This window comes from Nipponia nippon, unplaced genomic scaffold, assembly GCF_047370975.1.
Source record: "Nipponia nippon isolate SJK-2023a ecotype South Korea unplaced genomic scaffold, ASM4737097v1 scaffold_4, whole genome shotgun sequence".
Taxonomy (NCBI): Eukaryota; Metazoa; Chordata; class Aves; order Pelecaniformes; family Threskiornithidae; genus Nipponia; species Nipponia nippon.
In genome coordinates, this window is record NW_028262358.1 from 57,539,073 (window position 1) to 57,554,877 (window position 15,805).

Sequence of the window (15,805 nt, forward strand, 5' to 3'; positions counted from 1 at the left end):
TATTCTGTTTTTCTTTATTTTCCCTCTCTAGTTATGAAGAAAGAAACTCTTAGGGTATCCCGATATACTCTGATGAAATGTCTTAGGTCCATTAACTACACTTTTGAAAGTTCCTTCTTTGACAATATTTAGTACTCATTCCAGTATAATCCTAGACCTCTCCTGGGTTGCAAGTGGAGTTGTTTAAACAAACAAACAAACCACCCCAACCACCACCCCACCCCCCAAAACTACTTTAAAATAATATTTTAAACACCCAACACTATTTTTAAATAAACATCTGTCTTTTGGCATTACCCATACTTTGTTTTTACTGTAACATACTTTGTTGTTACTGTACATCTGTTGCCCCAGAGCTGCTGCTTCTGGTTCAACATTGCATCTAGGCAATTTTTATCCTAAGATAGTGCTATACAGAGCCCAGAGTCTGTGCCATTGCAGGAAGTCAAATTATATTCCTAGTTCCTGGTTAATTTGCTTTTTATGTTTTGTTAACATAGCAAGGGAATTGCATTCTATCAGTGCAAACCTGAGTTTCAGCATGAGATTTCCCTTGTGACTAATCCAGAGACACTAGTGCAAGCTCTTCGTATAGACATGTTGCATCAGCTTAAAGTGGAGTTTGCAACAGTGCAGTTATTTTCTCTACAGGAATGTTGTTACAGCATACAGATTTTCCTAATATAGGTGGGCCCTTAGGGAGCTGGAGTAGGCTAACAGATTTTTTTCAGGTCAGAAGGAATCAAACTGGAGAAACAGAAGAGGGGGAACCCTAGAAAGCAGGAAATCCTGAGTGGTGACTGGTCATCATGCAACCTGTCAAAGCAAGTTAGGAGGAAGAAGCATCTGCATGTCTTATCAGCCACAGAAAACAAATTAGCCAGTAAGTGGGAACAAAATTTGCCGTAAATGAAAACAAATTAAGATGAAATAATAGCCATAGGTTAGATGATACTGCATTCCTGAGGGTTTTTTTTCCTAATTGGAAAGGGAAAAGACTAGTTTGGTTTTTGTTTTTTGCTTTTTAAAAAGAATTTCATGTTTAATGCATTTGTTATCTTTTCTCTTTTAGCTTCAGCAGTTGATACAGACACTGCAGATACAGCAGCAGAAACCTCAGCCTTCACTACTTCAAGCCCTGGATGCTGGTCTTGTCGTTCAGTTGCAGGCCCTCACAGCACAACTTACAGCTGCAGCTGCTGCTGCTAACACACTTAATCCACTGGAACAGAGTGTCTCTTTTAATAAGGTAGAAGTAGAATAATAGAAGTTTGAAGAAATATTTATTGTTAAAATATATGCCAGTGAAAGAGTCTTCTTTTGGATTTTACGGTTTGACTTTAGAGATTTTAAAAACACATGAATAGACTATAAAGTGCTCTGTCTTGAAAATTTAAAAAAAATGTCTAGAGAGAGTAGTACAAATGAAAATATTGATTTTATATGAGTTCAGGGCTAAATGGCATTTCATAGAATATCTCAAGTTGGAGGGGACCCATAAGGGTCATCGAGTATGAAGATGGATTTGATTTAGCAGAGTTAAGCCATTGTTATATGTTTTTTCTTCACCCTCTGTAACACAGTGGTGAGAATTGAGCATGTCTTGTATTTCCCCTTCCTGTGTTTATGATCTAAGGTAGGAAATGACTTCTTACAAGGTAATGCAAGGGAAATATGCAGAAATTTATGTACACTGTTTTCCCAGAAGAGTAAAATGTGATTGGACTTGTAATTTTCTTACATTATAAATGCCAAGAAAACTTCTAATATTAGCCACAAAGTGATAATAAGTGAAGAAATAAGTTTATGACTGTAGGTAAAACTAGTCATGTGACACTTTTTAAAGGATGTTAAAATGTAAAAAACAAACAAACCCTGTAGGTGAAGAAACTTTGTGTGTGTTGCAACATATGTGCCTATCTTAAAAAATAATTAAATAAATACGGAACGCAGGAATTTGAGACAACTAATATAGTTGAATGCCACGTAGCAATAACCATGCTGGCAATTACAGTGGTAATAGTGTAATAACACTAGAATAAAAGAGGAAGAATTTCTACTCGCAGATGAATAAATAAATAAATAAATCTCGTTCCATTATCTTTGGAAGAAACAGCTTCTGAGTAGACAAACTCTGTAGGATTGTCCTGGAGTGAATAAATAATAACAATAAGGAAGTCAGAAAAGCAAAAAACCTTTTTTTTTTTTGGTAGCCCAGATAATATCTCTTTCAGGCAATTAGCTGCTCAGAAATTGACAAGTGCTGAATTTAACATTTTAGGACAATATATCTTATATTTCTAGAATTTGTTCAGCTAAACTCCAATCTCTGAAATAATAGAGTTGTCATTACTAATGAAAGTAATGCAGCTGTAAAAATAAGTCAGGAAAAAAAAGGCCTGTACTGATGGCTGTAGCACAGCTGTAACCATCAACTTGTAGAGTATAATCACAGGGAATGAATGCATCAGTTAATAGGGACTGCCTTACTATTTAGATACAAAAAGTAATTAAGAATACGATATTCTATTGTGGTTTATTCTGCAGACTTCAATTCCATCATTTTATATGGATAGGTGTACTCATAGGTGTGGCTGTCTTAAATGTTGGGCAACTTAACTGGAGCAAATTGAAGGAATTGGCATTCTGATGAGATGTTTGTATACCTTGAGTGAGTTCAGCCTGATGCTCTTTAGTTAGGTTATGCCAGTAACCAGTTAGGTTATGCCAGTATGCAGGAGTCTTGTTGTCAGCAGAGTTAATGTACATGATTGTGATTTCTGGGACTTTGAAGGTAAGTGTTGTGGAAGGAATTCTTGTGGCAGTGTGATAATTTGCAATCTTTTAGTAGGTATGTAGCATTGATTTGCTCTTGTAAGCTGTGGAAGAGTTGTGTTTATAGTATGTTCTCTGTACCCCAGTTCTGCATTATACAAGTAGTGTTAGATTATAACACATCTCAAATTCCTTGTTCAGTGTTCTGTAGCATCACTGTGAATGAACTGATAATGTATGTTTTGTTAGTCCATTGAGTCTTTTACTCAAAGGTTATTTAGGCTGCTTTGCAGAAAAAGCATGTCATTTTAGAATTTCCTCTTTTTTTTTTTTTTTTATATAATGTTGGTGCTACCATACCTATTTTCTCCTTTTTCCAAGGTTTGAGGATTTCTGAACCTAGGTATTCTAGAAGAGTACATATTAATATATATGTATTAATGGGCAATCTTATTTTTGCAATGATAAGTTTTGGGGATAATAATTTTCCTTGCTTTTTTTAATGGTTTCTCAGCACCAATATCACCTGCCACCCAAATTCCACTTCTCAACAGCTGAAAACCATGAGTCATAATAATAGAATTCTATTTATTAGGCTCTTTACTTCCCTTTAATTACATAATTAATTGTATCATTTTTTTACTAGACATGGCAGCCTTAATAAAGTGTTAAAAAGGCAATATTTACTTTTATAGGAAGCATAGAATCATAGAATGGTTTGGGTTGGAAGGGACCTTAAAGATCATCTGGCCCCAACCCCCCTGCCATGGGCAGAGACACCTTCCACTAGACCGAGTTGTTCGAAGCCCCATCCAACCTGGCCTTGAACACTTCCAGGGATGGGGCATCCACAGTTTCTCTGGGCAACCTGTTCCAGTGCCTCAGCACCCTCATAGTGAGGAATTTCTTCCTTATATCTAATCTAAATCTTCCCTCTTTCAGTTTATAGCCATTACCCCTTGTCCTAACACTACATGACCTTGTAAGAAGTCCCTCTGCAGCTTCCTTGTAAGCCCCCTTCAGGTACTGGAAGGCTGCTATAAGGTCTCCCTGGAGCCTTTCCTACTCCGGGCTGAACAACCTCAACTCTCTCAGCCTTTCCTCATAGGCGAGGTGCTCCAGCCCTCTGATCATCTTCGTGGCCCTCCTCTGGACTCGCTCCAACAGGTCCATGCCTTTTTTGTGCTGGGGACCCCAGAGCTGAATGCAGTACTGCAGGTGGGGTCTCATGAGAGCAGTGTAGAGGGGCAGAACCACCTCCCTTGACCTGCTGGCCACTCTTCTTTTTATGCAGCCCAGGATATGGTTGGCTTACTGGGCTGCAGGTGCACATGCTGGGTCATGAGCTTTTTATCAACCAACACCCCCAAGTCCTTCTCCTCAGGGCTGCTCACAGTCCACTCTCTGCCCAGACTGTATTTGTGCTTGGGATTGCCCCGACCCATGCGCAGGACCTTGCACTTGGCCTTGTTGAACTTCATAAGGTTCGCACCGGCCCACCTCTCCAGCCTGTCAAGGTCTCTCTGGATGGCATCCGTTCCCTCCAGTGTGTTGACCACACCACACAGCTTGGCGTCGTTGGCAAACTTGCTGAGGGTGCATTCAATCCCACTGTCCATGTCACCAGCAGAGATGTTAAACAGTGCCGGATCCCTGAGGAATGCCACTCGTCACTGGTCTCCACTTGGACATCAAGCCATTGACCACAACTCTTTGAGTGCGACCATCCGGCCAATTCCTTATCCACCGAGTGGTCCATCCATCAAATCCACATCTCCAATTTAGAGACAAATGCTTTGCACAAGTCTGGGTAGATGATGTCAGTTGCTCTTCCCTTATCTGCCAATGCTGTAACCCCATTGTAGAAGGCCACCAAATTTGTCAGGCACAATTTGCCCTTAGTGAAGCCATGTTGGCCGTCACCAATCACCTCCTTATTTTCCATGTGCCTTAGCGTAGTTTCCAGGAGGATCTGCTCCACGATCTTGCCAGGCACAGAGGTGAGACTGACTGGCCTGTAGTTTCCTGGGTCTTCCTTTTTTTCCCTTTTTAAAAATGAGGGTTATGTTTCCCTTTTTCCCATCAGCGGGAACTTCACCAGACTGCCACGACTTCTCAAATACGATGGATAGCATCCATGGTTTAGCAATGTCATCTGCCACTTCCCTCAGGTGCATCTCATCAGGTCCCATGGACTTCGGCACCTTCAGGTTCCTTAGGTGGTCTGGAACCTGATCTTCTCCTCCAGCGGGTGGATCTTCATTCTCCCAGTCCCTGCTTTTGCCTTCTGCAATTTGGGCAGTGTGGCTTGAGCCTCTGAAGACTGAGGCAAAAAAGTCGTTGAGTACCTCAGCCTTCTCCATATCCCAGGTAAAAGATACGCTGCAACTGCTAACGAGCACTCAGTCAACAGGGCTGGACTGGTGCTGCTTCAAAGTAACTAGTAACACAGTCCAAACAGCATACCCAAGTAAGATGCTTTGAAGTTTTAGAGTTTTTGTATGTATTTTAGAGAGCTTGCAATAGTTTTATATTTAACACAAAATGCCTCAATTGCAGGTGACGATACTGTTAGAGATACAAGTATCAAAAACCAAGGTGTCAGAAGAGTACAATGAACAGCAACACTAGGCTACTGACAGCCTTTGAGTACCAGACATCAAGTTGCTTAATCTCTGGGGTTCTAGTCTTTATAAGAAAAGAAGTTGTTAACAAGTGTACTTAAAGCAACAGAACGTGAGCCAGCAGTGTGTCCTGGCAGCAAAGAGGGCCAACAACATCCTGGGCTGTGTAAGCAGGAGTATAGCCAGGTGGTTGATGGAAATGATCGTCCCATCTAGACATCCCATCTACTGTAGACTGCATCTAGAGTATCACTTCCAGTTGTGCCGCCTCTGACCCCATACAGGAAAGACATTGACAAACTGAAGTGAGTTTAGTGGAGGACCACCAAAATGGTCAGGGCTGGAGCACTGGAGCTGGTTCAGCCTGGGGCAGAGGCAGCTTTGGGGGAGACCTAACAGCAGCCCCACCCGGCACCTATGGGACGGTCAGCAAGAAGATGAAGCCAGGTTCTTCACAGCATGGCATAGCAGCAGGATTATAGACAACAGACAAGAAACTGAAACAAAAGGGTTTGGGGTGGATATAAGGGAAACCTTTTTTCCCGTGAGGACAATCAAGCACTGGAATAGGTTGCTTGGAAAAATTGTGCAGTCTCAGTTGTTGGAAACTAAGATGTTTCTAAGACTTAACCGGATAAAGACCTGAGTAACCTGACCTGAGCTCACAGCTGAGCTTGCTGTGAGCAGAAAGTTGGGCTGAGACCTATTGAGATCCCTTTCAACTTGGACTGTCCTGTGATCCTAAGATTTATGAAGAATGTGGCAGAAGAGATACTGTCATCTAGTGGAAATTGATGAAGTATTCTTACCTGAGGTACTTAAAAAGCTGCAGCAGCAAGATTACAGAATCTAGCAATTCCTGAAAGCTGTAATTAGAAATATTGAATAGTTTCTGTAGAAGATACTGAAGAGTTGCGATACAGTTTAGAGAATGGAGGATGGGGCCATGATGTGGATATAGAAATACTTACATGGTCCAAGGCAGTGTCTAAAAGGCAAATGTTCTGAGTTGGCAGACATAAAAAAAAAAAAAAAAAGACAGCTTTTATGATACATAAGCAGTAAGCATCGTGACCTAAAGAAAACTGTGAAACTTAGTTCTCATTCCATGATATAATGATAGTGAATTAGATAACAAATACAGATAGTGCAGGAAAATATTTGTGATTAATACGTAAGTGTCGATCTTTTTTTAAAAATCTCTATTTTTAATAAATTCAGCAGTTCTTCCAATCATTAGTTCTCAAGCTCTTCAGTCTCCATAGTGTCTTGTGGTAATAAGTTGTGCAAATTAATATGCATTACGTGAAAAATTCCTTTCTTTTGTCAACATCAAATGTGTGTGTTTTGTAATCTTTCTACATGAACGTATCCTTGTGTTATGGTAAAGAAAGATTTTTAATCAACATTTCCTACACATTTCTGTCCTATTCCTTTTATTTTAGTTTCTAAAGAGAATATCCTGATCCTTAAGAAGAATTTTGTTTCCTTTGGAATAAAAAGCTTTTTTCATATCTGTAATCATTCCCATTGCTTTTTCTGAACATACTCTCTTCTTAGGTAATTAAAGTAACAGGCGTAGCATTCATGGAAAGTTCTATACTTTTATGCGCGTGTGTGTGGTGGGTTAACCTAGGTATCCTAATATTTAATTTGTTTTAATTTCTATTGCTTTGTTGTAGAGAGTATTTTGTTACAATTTATTTAAAAATCAAGATATTTCAGTTCAGATTTTTCCCTTTAATATCTACTATGTTATTTAAAACAAAATTTTAAGAAAATCATGCTGCACATTTGCCTGTCTTGGCTGGAAGTTCTTTGGTTTTCTCTGGCCCCAGTTTAAGTAAATAATTTTTTTGCTATCATAAATTGTTGACTATTTTTTCCATTTGTTCCTTTTCTCAGATGATTAAATAGTACATAATCTGTTATCTTCCTTTCTACTTTGTCATGGTGGAAGATACGTGATGATTAGTAATATTTTAAAGACGAGACTGGTTGTTTTTCCAAAACACACATTTTTTTTTTGAGAGCAGCAGCATTTTGCAAATGCTTTACTTGAAAATTTTCTAACGATACAAAAAAAAAAAAAAAGGTGGTGGCCACCTTGGTTTAAAAGGATTAGATTTAGATAGTGAAATTTATTCTGGATTTTAGCATCCTGTCTCACATAAGCTTCATGGTCTATGTTTCTGCTGTTTTCTCAGGGATATATTCAGTCCTGCTTTCATATATATTAGATTATTTCATTGGGAAAATAGTTCTAATAATTCTTGATTGATCATTCTCTTAGCTTATGCTTTGTTCTTCTTGCTGGACTCCAGTAATTGAGAGTAAATAGAGCATCCTGAGAAAGAAAATGGGCTATTGAATCATCATGGCTTGTTACTGGAGACGTTTTTACCTTGGTATTTCAGAATGACTGTGTTCTCATCCTCTTGTTTTTTTTTTTCTTCTGAGACCAGGGTTTGAGAAGAAGTTATGGTGGTTTTTAGTACAGCGTTAACTCTGCATTTCAGAAAACTTCCAAGGTGTAAAGATGCATGGACATGGGCTTGATAGCACTGCTCTGGTAATGCAGAGTTAATGAAAAAAGACAATCTCAGTGACAAATAACGTTTGTTGTATTTCTTCATGCTTGTTCTTTAGTTTTGTCTTCAGGAAAGTAAAATGCTGCTGAAATGCTTCTGGGCTGTTTAAAAATTAATAAACAAAACAGACTTTGTTCAGCTACAGCATAGGCATCTTTACAGATAAACATGAAGTTTATCCAAGTTTTTCTTTTTCCCTGTCAGATACCTTTCTTTTTATCCCTCTGAAGGCTTACTCCTCTTACACGATAACTGATTGCTTTGATTTTTTTGCAGACTATGTGAGAAGTTGTTTTCAGGGAGCAGTATATTTGAAGGAATTCAGGTTGTCTGAATGACATGTGTGTGAAAATACAATAGTTCTTTGTGAAGTAATCAAGCCGTAGGTCTTCTCTTGATATGAGGAGAGTAGTTTGCTGATTGCCAAAGGATTGAACAGTTGGCCTCTTCATAGTAATTTCTTCTAATTAAACGTACCATTACGTAAAATTAATCATTATTTAAGCCTTCCTCCAAACTAGCTGTTATTTACTATGGAAAGAACACGTGGTTGTACTTGTAACAGCAGCCAGAACTCAAGAAAGCCATGGACAAAATTTAATACTTGATGGATTCAAGAGTTTGGTAGCAATAGTAGTATGATTTTCTATTCAGGTTATTTGCCTAACTTTTTTTTTTTTTAATGTTGAGAAATAAGACCATTTGTCTTTTGAAAGCTAAATATACGTAAAGGGACATATAAGGAGTACTCAGTAATGCTTATTTTGCTTTCTCCTAGAAGCTGATGGACAGGTTTGACTTTGGGGAAGAATCTGAACAAAATGAAGAGCCTAAAAAGGAAACTCCCACTTCCCAACTGTAAGATCAAGCTATGTTTCTTATGGAAAATGCTAAAATTTGCCTGACACTAGTTGAACATTAGGATTAAATAGTAAGGAAAATGTTGTTTCTTTCAGAGCATTTAATATAACTCCGTGTGCCGGAAGTTTTGTTAACTTCATCTTAAAGTTAGCACGTTCTTTGCTTTGTTAGTTATATTCATAGCATTAATGTGATAAAGATGATAACAGAAGGTGGAACTAGCTAGATTGTCTTCATTATTTTACATTTTTAGTTAAACTTTAAACTCAGTTGTGAAGACCTGTTTACCAACTGTTTAAACCAAGAGAAAACCTGTTGTGTTTTTTTAATTTAAATTATTTCATTTTAGGCCTTTAGTACCAGAATCTGTGAACAACTCACTTTTTCACCAACTAGCTGAACAGCTACAGCAACAAAATTTAGAACATCTCAGACAACAGCTTCTGGAGCAACAGCAGCCTCAAAAGGTAAGAACTCCATCTTGTGGCTGTTGTAATAATTATGTTCTCCACTGATAAAAAAACTCATACTCTACTTCAGGTCAAAAAAATTGTCTTGTTACTGATGCTTCTCTTATAATAAAAGTCTTTCTCACTAGCTGATCATCTAACAGAAGCTTGCAGAGTAAGTGAAATAAGCGGAAGAAAGTGCTTAAAGCAGAAAAAAAATACAAACAAATGTGTGGGGTATACATTCTTCTTCTGTTAGGAAAGAGTACCCTTTAGCTGAGTTGCAGACTGACTGTGCTTTGGTTGTTTAGCTCTATATTGGGGGGGGGGGGGGGGAAGCTTTTTCCCTGCTGTCAGGACAAAGAAGGTGAGCACTGAAGTGATTATGCTCCTGCCTGTGAAGGAAGAGCAGCGTGCAAACTGCTGCTGCAGAAGCATTCAAGAGGACAGAATAGAGATTGGGGATAACTTTAATTTCCCCTACCAAGCTTTAAGCCTTGGCTAATAAGTGTCTCATTCTGTTGAAGAATCTGAGCTGAAGAAGAGTCTCACATATTTCCTGAGAAATGATTAATTAAGAACTGATGCTCAAGATAACCCAAGATTCCTTCTTAACTATGTGAATTGGGTCCCCTCTACTCTATATTGAAGTAAATTGGCTTATCTCTTCTGAGGTTAGTCCTCAGTATTTACCTCCTCGTTTCCCCTCCTGATCCCAATTCCTGATCCCATTAGGAGAAAAACAAACAAACAAAAAAACAAAAAAAACCCAACAAACAACAATAAACAAAAACCCAGAAGTTTATTCTGTCTTGATACTGACCAGGTATAAAGTGAACTTTCTGTGAAGTATTTGGATCTAGTTTCACAGCAAGATAGAAATCTAAGGGACCACAAACTTAACAAACATCTGCTGGGGATTTTAGTTTAACCTGTGCAAAGGTGCAGTCGCTCAGCTTTCAATCAAGAACATAATTTGAGTTTTGAATTCGTGACTTTGAGTTTTTAGTTGTTCAGAAAAATAGTAATTTAATTTTTACTAGATACTATTTTCTTATTCTACTTCTTTATTTTACTATGTTTTATTTTCTTATTTAAATGCAGTAACTGAGAAAGTTTGTACAAACTTTCTACAGACAGTAGTTTTTGATGTTAGTGGATATCTAGCAATTTCTGGCTTTACACACTAAGAAATGTTGTAAAGGAATATAACTTTGAAGAGTGCATGTGGTTTAGGAACTTCTGATGTGATGTATCTAAAAGTAACTGTCTAATTTGAAAATAAAGATGGTGAATGCCTACTTTATTGTACAATAAGCAGAATTAGAGTTTAAATTAATTTTATCTATGAAACTAAGTTACAGTACATCTATGGGTAGAATGTTCATTCGACTCGTCCCTTATTATTTGACCTTCTATTCTATTCCAAGTGCTCTCCCAGAAGTTTTTTCCCTATTTAATATTAATTATTTCAAAGTGTTGTATTTAAGGATGATACAAAAAATGGAATGGAATGGGGGGACATCTATTTCAGCTTTCACATTAAAGGGAAGTGGGAAAATAAGAGAAACTTGATAAATAGTTTTTCAGAGATATTTGAACAGTTGTTTCATGTAGTATTATATTTTGACACAGTAAGCATTTTGTATTATGAGGCTTTTTATGATATATTATCATTTGTTATTTAGGCAAGCCCTGAGGAGAATCAAGAAGGAAATTTTGGTTCAGAGCACTCTGCCTCACCATCACAAGGGAGTAGTCAGCAGCAGTTTTTAGAAGTGGAAACAAATGTGGATGATTCAATGGATATTCAACAACAGGTAAAACTATTTTAAATTTGATTACAGAACTTGAAAGGAAAACATACTAAGATGATTTCAAAATGGGTAATATGGATGTATGCTTTCATATAGTCATATATATTGTGAGTATGTTTATTACATGTTATGGAACATCTGTTATGTCTGACCTCAGGACATGGATATAGATGAAGGACAGGATGTTGCCGAAGAAGAGATTTTTGAACAAGAAGAAAAGAAATCAACTGTTCGTTCAAGATCAAGAACTCGTTCAAGATCTCGTTCAAGGTTTCATAATTAACTTGTATTAAGTAAATGAAGATTTCCTGAAACAAAGTTGCAATTTGTGATTATCGTTCCCAATTCTGTATTTTGCAAAATTGTCATGAGCAGTTTTTGGCAGTGAAAAAAAAATGTTCATTTAATATTTGTGTGTTAGACCCAGACTTTCTGTATGACAATCATTTTACATATATACGGTCTACTTTAAATTTTTTAAGACCTGTTCCGGTAACAAAAATAACTAGCACTAGCAGCTGGTCAGGTTTTCTATGCCAGAAAAGTAGATACTGTTATGGAACTCTTTGAATGTGTGTTGTTTTGTTTTAAGTTCAAGGTGTAGGTTCTATTCCTCACACTAATGGCATTAAGTTTATTTCCTGAAGCAGTCTGAGTGAATATAATGGAAATGTCTGTATCATGCTTAAAGTTTGTAGTTAAAATATGACTAAATTAGATTTTTATTTTTTTTTTTTTTTAAACTCAGCATACTGAAATTAAGTATTTTGTAGGTCACCAAGAAAACGAAGGTCTAGATCACGGTCTGGTTCTCGTAAGCGTAAACACAGAAAACGTTCACGCTCAAGATCCAGAGAAAGGAAGAGAAAGTCGTCTCGGTCATATTCCAGTGAAAGAAGGGCTAGGGAAAGGGAAAAAGAACGTCAGAAAAAAGGATTGCCTCCTATACGGTCAAAAACACTAAGTGGTAAGTGGCAGCTGCTTACTGTTTTAATAATGTAGTATTAAAGGAAAAAAAGGCTTTGTTTTTCATTGAAAGAGCAAGATTTAGCTTGAATACTGTTACAAAATACAGTAACCATAATCCTTTTTATAAGTTTCATTTCTGGTGTTTCTTACAACTTGAACAGGTACGTCATTTCGTCTTAGAGGAAAGCAAGTATCATACTGTTCTACTGATGATTTTACTCGTACTGTTGCACCAATGTTATTACTTCTGAACAGAGAGTAGCAAGGGCTGTCCCTAAGTTACAATGTGCTTTCTCTTTAATGCTGTCTTCTGTGGGGCATTTGAAGATTATCAGTGCTTGATCTGAAAATTGGTATGCTGATAAGACATTCAAGTATCTGGTACACACTTTGGACACTTTGCTGAATACCTTAAATAGGGGCCAGTTTTGTTAAACTTTTAGAGTGCTTTTCAAATAGGTTTTCACAGGACCATAGAGCCAAAGCAGGTGGAAATGTGAAACAAGTAATTTGTGATCAGAAGACAGACGATAATCGTTGTATCTTAAGAAAGCATCCAAAAACTAACTGGATTTCTGCTTCTGCAGAGTGCTGCCATGTATGGCTGTCATGTCTACAGAGAATTTATATACTAAAAAGAAGGAAGGTAGTAGGGAGCAGAACTTTCTCCACACAGTTGCTTAAATCAAAGGGAATGTATTTTTAGATGAGCACTCAGTGAAATTGGGTGTAGTCATCTGCTACTGTATCAGTATATCCTATTGTTGCTGTTAGCAGGACTCTGGATTCTTGGGATGCATAATTCTACTTAATTTACTTTTGCAATGAACTTATGTTCCCGAATCTCACTTTTTTTAGATAGTTCCTACACAGCTTCTGATGTAGTTTTGCATTTATTTTATGTTTTAAAACTATATTGTTTATCTGACAAGTTAAGCAGTTCAAAATTCATTTTTGCAAAGGAGAGAGTGTTCTGTTCACATTAACGTTTTACATCATTCAAAGGTGGCTTTAAACTCAGGACTTTACTACAGTTTAGATGTATGTTTTTTTCTTCTCTGGCTTTTCACACGAGAAGCAGCAAATCAGTTTTATGGTGTAGATTTCTCCCAGTAGTCCACAAAGCAGGGAGCTATAATCAGAATGGATGGGAACTGAGAGGCAGGAATGTTAAGTGACCTGATGAACAACAGCAGCAACTGAGATCCTGTGAAGTGACCCGGCTCATGGAAAAGAGACTTTAAGAAGGCTAACTGAAGTGTGGAAACTTTGGGGTGGTAAATAAATAGGTAATTCACCTGATAATCGTTTTACTTCATGAAATTTGTTCAGTTGCAGCCACTGTTATCACTTGCTGAGGTCTGAAGAACTGTTTCATAGAGCTTAACACTATGAGAAACAGAAGGGCCATCTACAAGCATGTGAGGAACAAGTTTTGTCCAAGAGAAATCTTAAGGCTAGTCATTCTCAGTACTACTGAGTACTGCTGTCAGTTGAAAATGCAGCTGACAGAGGAACGCACAGCACTGCTTTCCAGTTTGGTGCACCAAGATTGATACAGGAAGGACATGTGATGTATCAAGTTGATGATGATGAAGAAAGAATGTTTCCTTGGTTCAGGATTGGGCAGGCCCAAGAGATCCAGGTTGTCTGGTTTTGTTCTGCCTTAGATCCTTTAAGATCTTGGGTGGATTACTCAGGGTAGTAAGATACTTGAGGAAAGCTACCAATATTGGCCTAATATCTTGCTGATTTACATCACCTTGTCTTAAGCGGAAATGACTGCTATGAGTTTGTCAAGGCTTGCGTACATAGACTGAGTAATATTTGGAAGACAAAAGAATTGGAACCATGTACATAAGGGAGAAGGAAGTTCAAGCTCACATGTCAGTGAGTGTTCATCCTTGGCGAGGGGGACGGGTAGGCGTTTGGTAGACAAATTGCAGGGATGTGGGCTTGTGGTGGCATTGACAAGAGTCAGAAGTATCATGGACATCTTCAGCTCAGTGGTGGGCTTCAGCCAAGTTTGTTTTTCTGGGATGTTCCCCAAGGTAAAGTAAAAGTATAGTTTCCATTTCTTTCACGTGAAAATGCAGTGCATAATACTGCAGTTAAGTTTCTTCTGCAGTACGCTTCTAGCCAGTTAGAACTTAATCTTACTTTGTTAAAACTGACTTTAAATCCTACAGGCATCATTTTTATGGAACATGGAATAGAAATGATTATTAGTAATCTCTAGGGCAGTTTACCTTAGCTAATAATCTACAGAATTTTAGTTTTTCATTTCTTTTAAAGCAACTATTTTGTTTAAAAGAAAATGAAACAAGAAGAATGAATGCTTGTACTGACTATCTGTTTGGTGTCTTTTAACCTTTTAACATTTTTGATAATGTACTTAATCTCTATATAGTAAGTAATAGATTTGCTATTCTTGCTTTTGGATGAGTGATTTTTGTGCAACTGTAAAGCCTTTTGTATCCATGCTGTAGAGTATTTTATAAGCTAACATTCTAGTATTTTGATTGACATGAATGTGTCTCTTGACAGTTTGCAGTACCACTCTTTGGGTAGGTCAAGTAGACAAGAAGGCTACACAGCAAGATTTAACTAACTTGTTTGAAGAATTTGGACAAATAGAGTCTATTAATGTAAGTAAGCATGTTATCATGCATTTTCAGGGATTACAGACTAGCAATTTAAACATGCTTATGCCTCTGAATTCCTTTTAGCAGCTTAAGCTTGTATTTAGGAGACTGGTTTTTTATCACTCTTTAAAAACTGTGGCTGTGATATTTGTTTGTTGGTTTCCATGTTCTGTCTTTTGAAGCGCTGAAGACAGTGTACTTCATGGTAAGATGGCTTTTCCCAAGCACTAACAATTTACACAATTTTTTAAACCAGGGTCTTAACAAATGAAAAGTGATGTCTTTTCTCTTTTTGTGATGTGGCATGGAGCAGACATCATTTTTCCTTGGACTAATGGACACAAACTGATGTGAATCCACATTGCTCTTGGTTACATTCCATACAGAGGGTTCCTTAAGTGGAATCAATGTGGATAAAACGTTTAGAAGAAAAGAAATTGTACTGTAAACAAGTGTTTGTTCTAAAATGTGACAATTAAAAATATGCTTATAATTTCGCATGATTTCTCATAGTTTCTCATGATTTAGAGTCATTTAGAGTAGACATTTACAGTCATGCTTCAGTGTTGCCTATAATTAAGCTTCAAGAGAAAGTATTTTTCTCCTAAAATAACATATCTACATGAGAGGAATTTGGATTTTTGTCTCTTGCTCCAGCAGTTTTAAAGTGCTTCTTATGCAATTTCATTCATTTTAGATAATATTTTTACCATTTTTCTTATCACGTTAATATATTCAGGTATATAATTAATAAGGAACATTTTTTGTGGCATTACAGAATCTTTTTAAAGTCTTCACAAGTCAAAAAACCCCATAGCCTGACATTTAAGCCTCATTTTGATTTGCAGGAACTAGCAATGAAGAAAGTTCAAAGGAAAGTAATGTAACAACCGTAATGTCCTAGTGCCTGTTACATTTCAGAGGCAAACCATATGGTAAATAGTTCATCCTATGCATTCCACAAAGCTTTAAGTACCTAGGATAACATTGTTCTATATTTTAAACATACTTTTGTAACAACTGCATTAAAATCTGTCGTCTTAAATATTTTTGTTCATTATGTTACTGTGTGCT

The 15,805-nt window shown here is 37.2% G+C and overlaps 1 protein-coding gene across 8 annotated transcripts in view; it reads left to right on the forward strand.

The window, feature by feature from the left end:
• The window catches only part of SCAF8 (SR-related CTD associated factor 8), a 104,211-nt gene that overhangs the window by 38,052 nt on the left and 50,354 nt on the right, over positions 1-15,805 (forward strand). For 7 of the 8 annotated variants that reach the window (XR_015707999.1, XM_087773584.1, XM_087773585.1 and 4 more), the window contains 7 exons: positions 1,073-1,249; positions 8,769-8,848; positions 9,201-9,318; positions 10,989-11,120; positions 11,275-11,387; positions 11,891-12,084; positions 14,634-14,734. Coding sequence is in view for 7 of the 8 variants with exons in the window: in XM_087773584.1 (XP_087629710.1) it covers positions 1,073-1,249; positions 8,769-8,848; positions 9,201-9,318; positions 10,989-11,120; positions 11,275-11,387; positions 11,891-12,084; positions 14,634-14,734 (915 nt within the window). In the remaining variant the exon portion in view is untranslated. The remainder of the gene's footprint in view (positions 1-1,072; positions 1,250-8,768; positions 8,849-9,200; positions 9,319-10,988; positions 11,121-11,274; positions 11,388-11,890; positions 12,085-14,633; positions 14,735-15,805) is intronic. The other variant, XM_087773588.1, reaches the window with a different exon arrangement.